Source organism: Acanthisitta chloris, unplaced genomic scaffold (assembly GCF_000695815.1).
Source record: "Acanthisitta chloris isolate BGI_N310 unplaced genomic scaffold, ASM69581v1 scaffold8748, whole genome shotgun sequence".
Lineage (NCBI taxonomy): Eukaryota > Metazoa > Chordata > Aves > Passeriformes > Acanthisittidae > Acanthisitta > Acanthisitta chloris.
The window spans coordinates 19,396-26,723 of record NW_008687560.1 but is presented as its reverse complement, the minus strand read 5'-3'; the positions used below and the strand labels follow the sequence as shown (position 1 = coordinate 26,723).

Below are 7,328 nucleotides of genomic sequence, written 5' to 3'. Positions count from 1 at the left end.
TCAGGACGGGCGCGGGGCTGCCGCGCGCCTCGCACCACATCTGCACCGTTGCTCCCGCCGCCACAGCTTCGTCCTGCAGTCCCCTGGACAGCCAGGCTGGTTCTGCAGAGGGAAATGGTTTGACATCAACTGTTTGCTAGTCTTAGACCAAGCCCTGAAAAAGCTGTGGTACAACGTTCCGCAGGTTTATCATGTCCCAAGGCTGCGCAAGCACCACGCGGCGCTGGTTCTGCGCAGCCTGGAGCTGGTTTTCCCCCACGCTTGCTTGTTTGGATGGTTTCTCCCTTCTATTCCCAACAGCCACATGTTTGCATGAATCTTATAAATAAAACACCTCTATTTTCAAAATAATTCCTCAGTGACCTCCCACAACAAGAGGAGTGTTGTATGTCAACACTCTGTTTGCTGAGTAACTCCAATGTACACATTTCAAACCCCAAACAAAAACAATCACAGATGCAAAAACCTCAAACATCACGACAAACTGCCACAAAGGAAAGGGGAGATGAGGAACAACTTGCAGCCACACAAAAGAGGGCAAATATATTAATGTTTCCTTTGCTTTTCTTTATGTCCTCATCCAAACATATCACCTCCCTTCGCCAGCTTTTTGCTTGCATACAGCCTTAAAAGAGGAATATCTGACCCTTGGCACATTGACACTGGCATTCTGCAGGAAAATAAACAGATCAGTTCTTCCCTGGAGTTTGTTATCCTTTACTGTTGCATTATTTTGAGACTGCCAAGGATTTGAAGAGAGAAATACTTACGGATTTTAACTTGGGAGAGATGATGGGATATGGCCATCAGGAACAGATCTGTACTCTTTATTTTAATGTGCTTAAGGCTGAGAAGGAATGTGAGGCTGTTTAGGAGCAGATGCCAAAACCAGCATGTATATGAAGAAAATCTGTGTTGCCTGGACCTGAAAATGTCTTTATTTCTTACCAAGTACAGTAAGCGAATAGTTAACGTATTTCACTGCTCCAGGTTCACTTCCCACCACGCAGGAGTAATTCCCAGCGTCGGATGGCTCGAGCCGGTCTGTCACCAGGTGGGAGTGCAGCAGTCTCCACCTGCCTTGCCTCAGCGCGTCCCGACCGTCCTTCACCCAGCGGACAGGGCCTGGAGCCAACCCACCGACCACACACTCCAGGGTCAGCGCGCTGTGCCGAGGCACCACCAGGCTCTGCGGGGACAGTGGGTGCAGGATGTGGGAGCCACCTGAGGAAGGGCCTGGAAGAAAGGAGATGAATCATAGAATCAGAGAATGTTTTGGGTTAGAAGGATCTTAAACATCATCTCAGTCCACCCCCTGCCATGGTAAGGGACACCTTCCACCAGCCCAGGTTGTGCCAAGCCCCATCCAGCCTGGCCCGGAATACTTTCAGGGGTGGAGCAGCCACAGCTTCTCTGAGCAACCTGTGCCAGTGCCTCATCACCCTCACAGGGAGGAATTTCTTCCTAATATCTAACCTAACCCTGCTCTCTGGCAATGGGAAGCCATTCCCCCTTGTCCTGGTCACTCCAGGCTCATGTAGAAAGTTTTGTAAGAAGCTCCCTCCAGGTACTGGAAGGCTGCAATTAGGTCACTCTGAAGCTTCTCTTTTCCAGGCTGAACAATCCCAATTCTCTCAGCCTTTCCTCACAGTAGACATGCCCCATCCCTCTATTTTAATCACCAACCAGGCTGTTAAACCACTCTCCCATCCCATTCTCCAGTCCTCCTCCATGCCTTTCCAACACAGCTGCCTGTGCTTGGGACTAGGCACGATGCTGTAACACTCTCTTCCAGAAGTCCTGCTCCAAAACAGGCTTGGGGACAGAAGTGTTAGCAGTATCCCCTTTTCCAAGGGCTAAGTGCTGTATCTTCCTGGCATTTGAAAAGCAATCATGCTGCTCCCGCACAGTGAGGGGAAATAAGAACTGAATGTGCAAACAGGCAGGACAGATCTTACCTAACATGGTATTTGAGACACTGATGTGCCCATGTAAAAACCTTAGGGATGCTATTTATTCAGTTTGAGAAGGATTCATTCTGGAAAGCTGAAGGGAATACTCACGTGTGACTGTGAGCTTATGTCCAGTGAGTTCTACTCTGAGATCATGAGTAACTGGGTTGTACACTGCACATTTGTAGGATCCTTTGTCTTCTAGAGATACATTCAAGATCTGCAGGTTTCCAGATGGAAGAATTAGGTAGTTGTCTAAACAAGTGGGGAAGGAAAAAGAGAAGATTGTATTTAATTTAGCTTCAAAAGAATTCTTTGGGTTTTTAAATTTATTTTTATTAACTTGCCAGCTTTACCAGTCATAGGATCACACAGATACCACATTGCCATGCAAAGGAGATAATTTCCAAAGGGAGGTTTAGATAGAGTGATTGCACAGGAAGTTCTGCAAACTTTCAAAGGATGTTTTCCCTTTAAATTCTAAGGAAAACTCCAGGAAAATTTTGTTGGATCCTTATACTGCACAAAACCTCTCACCTGTGGATTGTTCCAGCCATTTCCCACGCACTTGGAAGCGAACCTGTGCTCTTGGGTGACTTTCTGGCACCTTGCATCCGATGAGAGCTGTGCCTCCTTCCTCTGCTGCAACAGCAGCCTTGGCTGATGCCTCAAAGGGAGCTAAACCTGGAGAGAGTGGGAGAAGGGGTAAGAGCAGCCATGGCCTGGGAGAGGGGAAGGGCAGGAAGCTCAGTATTTGTGTTAAAAGTACAGTTGGGTTCATGCTGATTATCTTCCCTAGTGCAGCACATGGACATGGCATCAACAGACGTGGTCTATCCTGCAGCCCATAACAGCATCAGCCCTCCTTATCCACTGCCTTACTACAGAAAGGAGCTTTTACATGGGAATAGTGAGGAGATAAAGTAATTCCTACATTCCCTCCACTGCTCCTGGAAAAGCAAGCAGAGACACTGGAGAGGCTGCAGTGCTCCTCACGGGCTCTGCAGGCACTACAGAAGACAATTCACAGTAACAGCAGGAAGTCTGTCCATAAAAATCAAGGAACTGTCTTTCTGTGATGATAGTGAACACAACAGTGAGGACAGCAGTGCCTCCAGCTCACTGCCATGAGCCATGAGGCAAGCAGAGAGCCCCTCAAAGCAGAGAGCCCCTCAAAGCACAGAGCTCCCACAGCAGAGAGCTCTCAAAGCAGAACTCCCAAAGCAGAGAGCTCTCCCAGCAGAGAGTCCCCCAAAGCAGAGAGCCCTCGAAAGTAGAGAGCCCCCAAAGCAGAGAGCTCCCACAGCAGAGCTCCCACAGCAGAGAGCTCCCAATGCAGAGCTCCCAAAGCAGAGAGCTCCCCAAAGCAGAGCTCCCCAATGCAGAGAGCTCCCTGAAGCAGAGCTCCCCAAAGCAGAGCTCCCCACAGCAGAGAGCTCCCACAGCAGAGAACTCCCAAAGCAGAGAGCTCCCCAAAGCAGAGGCTCCAAAGCAAAGAGTTCCTAAGGCACAGAGCTCCCAAAGCAGAGAGCTCCCACAGCAGAGCTCCCCAGCTCACAGCACCCACCGGTGTGCTGCCAAAACCTCAATGGGATGAGGAAAGTGTGAATTCTGCTCTTCTACTCCCTTCACAACCAAAGCATCCTCAAGGTTGTGAAGTTTTTCTATGTTAGCCGCCTTAGAGCTCTCTTGAGAGGGTCTTGCCATGGGTCAGTACTTTACCAAAACACTTACTTCTCTCCCTTGTAAGAGATTTTCCTCCCAGGGGGATTTTGGACATGCTCCATAGATGAGGTACCCTTCCAGAGAAATCACTCAAACCCTGCTTGACAAAGGCCTAATTCAGACAGCCCCACAATCCCAAACAGACAGATCATGCTCATGCAGGAATATTGTATTCCCATTCTCAGCACCACATCATCCTTTCCATGTGGAAAACATTGCCCTTCCTCTTCTGAAGTCCCTTGAGATCAAATAATTTACAGATTAGAAGAACCAGTGCAACTGAGAGAATGGACACTGTCCCTAAAAGGACAGAGGACTGTCCTCACCTGAAGAACACCTGGATTGGTTTGATTAAATAAAATGAAAAGGGAAATATGCAGCTCCCACTTATTTCCCAGGCAACAATTCCCACTCATTTCTTCTCAACTCTCAATACACTTCTGCAATGGCACAGCAGCTCAACTGCTCTTTCAACATCCTTTGTGAAGGGAAACTTTTGGAACCTTGTACTTCCAGGGAAATTCACGGAAATGAATGTTATTTCACTGAACAATATTGCTGGAAAGGACTCTTGGGTCTTTCACCTCAAAATAGGGCCATCACCAATGTTAAATCCATCACATGTGGTTTGGTCTAGCTGAGGCTTTCAAAGCCCCCAGGGATTGGGATCCACAAGCTCTTTGGGAAATCTGTTCCAAGGCTGCATTACCTGACAGGTCTCAGATGACTTCAGAATTAAAAAAAGGTGAGAAGTGTATAATCCATCATGTTCTACATAGTGGCTGAGGGGAGAAAAACCCAAACCATTTTGATCTAGGTGTTTTATAAAAGTCAACTTAAACCAAACCATACAATCCATCTGAGGTCTCCAGAATGTGCATGGAGCAAAGGACATAAATTAGAGTTGACTTACTGGCCATGGACACCGTGGCAGGCCTGCTCAGCACGGCACCCACGCTGCTGTTCACCACGCACTGATAGCGGCCGCACGTCGCCGGGCTGAGGGACACGATTGTCAAAGATCCTGACTGGACTTCCACTTCTCCCACCCTGCTGTCCAGGGGCTCCCCATTAAACAGCCAGGAAAGCTGAGCTGTGGAGGGCTCGGCAGAGCAGTGGAGCTGGACGGGCTCACCAGACTTCTGGACAGTAGAGGAGGGCTCGGAAATAAAATGGGGAGTTAAATCTAGAAGGAAAAACATACACTGAGTTAGTGACCAGCATGGACACATGATAAGGTTAGTGATGTGCTGACAGTACAAAAGACTGACCACAGAAAGAGTCTCTAAGCTCCAAGCTGCAAGTGACACTCAGTCAGGTGCTGCCTTTTGCTTGGCACAAGGAATGCACGACAGATTCCTGATTGCTCCCAAACACCAGGATAGTGTCAATATTCCAACCCCACAAAGAGGATAACAGCGACTAAAAAAAAGTAGGTGCAGTGTACAGGAAGGGGGAGGTACATCCCGGAGTGTGCACACTTGTCAGGGCCAGCAAAACTGCAATCCCACTGGATTTATCTGGAGGGAAACAGCACCCGTCACCTGGAGAGACGGAGCAGGGGAAGGCGCAGCTGCGGCTGATCTGTCCCATATGAAGTGGGTCTGGACGTGACTTGTGAAGTGCTGGAAATGGCAGCAGCCTGCCAGGTACTTCCACAGAACCGGCCCTGGCTCTGCAGAACTAATTAAAAATAGCAGGATGAAAAAAGCTGGACGAACAGCAAAGGCTCCTGCTAATTCCAAATACATGGACTTCATCAGGACAAGGATGATGAATTGGGCATCCATTATCTTTACTGAGTAAAGATGAACAGAAACAGGAAGAGCTGCTAATAAATAAAAGGTTCAATTCCACAGAACTCGGTTATGAGAATCCATTTATTTGCCAGAAGAAAATTCCTGCTTGTTGGAGGACATTTTTTTCCTATCCTGGCCAATGAAACACTGGGAATTACTTCCATTTGTTTTCTATGGAATTCTCCACTAAAGGTTTTGCATGAAGGGAGCAAGCACAAGGAAATTAACACCAATTACTCTTATTTGGTTAGTAATACAAATTAGGAGAAAAAAAATTTAAAATAGACATGGCAGCAGGGAAAAACAATTCCTGGTTTGTGAAGGAGCTAAGGAATTCCAGATAGCATGGGTCAAGATGATATTAAATGACATCCAAGCAAGAGATGCTGTTCTTGTAGGTGGGGCCCTGGGCTCATGCTTTTCCTCTCAAGTCAGTCCATCCCAGCTCTGTTTATGAGTTTCAGATGAGAAACTGCACATTTTTAACAGAACCATAAACTATCTGCATAAACATAAAATAAAACTGGAAATTAAAGTGTGGCTTCACTTAACGAAAAAAGATGAAATCCATAAAAATGGTATCCAAGCATTTCACAGGGCTCCAGATGTCCATTTTTAGCTTTTAATTAGAACACAGTTTTTCCTATTAGTTCAGTTTGAATTTCCAGGGATAGGAGGAAAGCAATGACCTTTCAGTTTGCTCACCACCAATTGCTATGAAATCACACTGTTACTTTCATCTTCGCCCCTGCCCTCACTTCTGACACCGACGCTGCACTCCGCGTACAAGTCAGAGTTGGTAGCAGTGACCCTGCAGCTGGAATTTATCTCCTGTGACTGCTTGGAAAATAAAATTTATCCCATTTGCTTAGAACGATTGGCTATGAAGTGCTAAAAGTAGTAAAAGCTTCTTTTTTGTGTGGTTGCGTTAAGACAAGCTGACTACACAGAGCAGATGTGTCAATTAAAACCAGGCCTCTTCTTTTTTTAACGCCCAGGCTCTTCCAAGTGCAGCCACGCATCAGCCTCCACGTTTCAAAGAGCTCACTCCTCTCTCCCCCTGCAAGCTCAAACCCCTCCCGACCCCTGGGAACACGAGATGCACTGTACAGAACGGAATCGGTGTCCAGCTGAATCCAAGGAACAAGCCTACGTAACTCACAGACTTCCATGTTCTGGTGCTTGTTTTGAGCCAAGTTTTCACAAGCAAAGTCAGATACTGAGTGCGAGGCTGTGCCTCAGTGCTCCATACTTCCTGAAAAGCAGTTATTGACAATATCCATTAAAGCTGGCTGCTTTGAAACACACTCCCAAGATCTGTTCATTCAAAAGTTCGGGTTCAACCTCCAAAACCTCTGAGCAAGTCATAGAATCACAGAATTTCAGGCGTTGGAATGGACCTTACAGATGATCTAGTCCCAACCCCCTGCCCTGTGCAGAGACACCTCCCCACTAGACCAGGATGCTCAAGGCCTCATCCAGTGGGTTGGGCAAGTCACTGTGGGTTGGGCAAGGCCTTACCTGAGGTGGTGGCAGCGACGAGGCCGGTGGCAGTGACGAGGAGCAGTGCCTGTAAGTGCCTGAGGGCTGGATGCATAGCGCCAGATTATCCAAGTTGAAAGCCCAAAGCTCCAAACTAAGCTGAGGCACGGAAACAGCTACAAAACAAACAAACACATGTCTACTGTGAGTTTCAGGAGTCTGCCTTTTAACTCGCTCACAACAAAGTGTTTGGTTTTTAAAAAAAAAGAAAAGCACAACCAGGAAACAGCCAATATACTCTGCAATATAGAAACCATCTGCAAAAGTGAGTTGGAAGCTTAACTTCGCTGTGTTTCCAAGGACTATGCTC

General features: G+C 47.3%; 1 protein-coding gene across 1 annotated transcript in view; it reads right to left on the bottom strand.

Moving 5' to 3' along the window:
* Window positions 1-7,073, bottom strand: part of CDON (cell adhesion associated, oncogene regulated) — a 37,268-nt gene extending 30,195 nt beyond the window's left edge. The window contains 6 exon segments of the mRNA XM_009080653.1: window positions 2-102; window positions 949-1,236; window positions 2,064-2,207; window positions 2,490-2,636; window positions 4,591-4,863; window positions 6,998-7,073. Of these exon segments, the coding sequence (XP_009078901.1) occupies window positions 2-102; window positions 949-1,236; window positions 2,064-2,207; window positions 2,490-2,636; window positions 4,591-4,863; window positions 6,998-7,073 (1,029 nt within the window).
* Window positions 7,074-7,328: the final 255 nt, after the last annotated feature.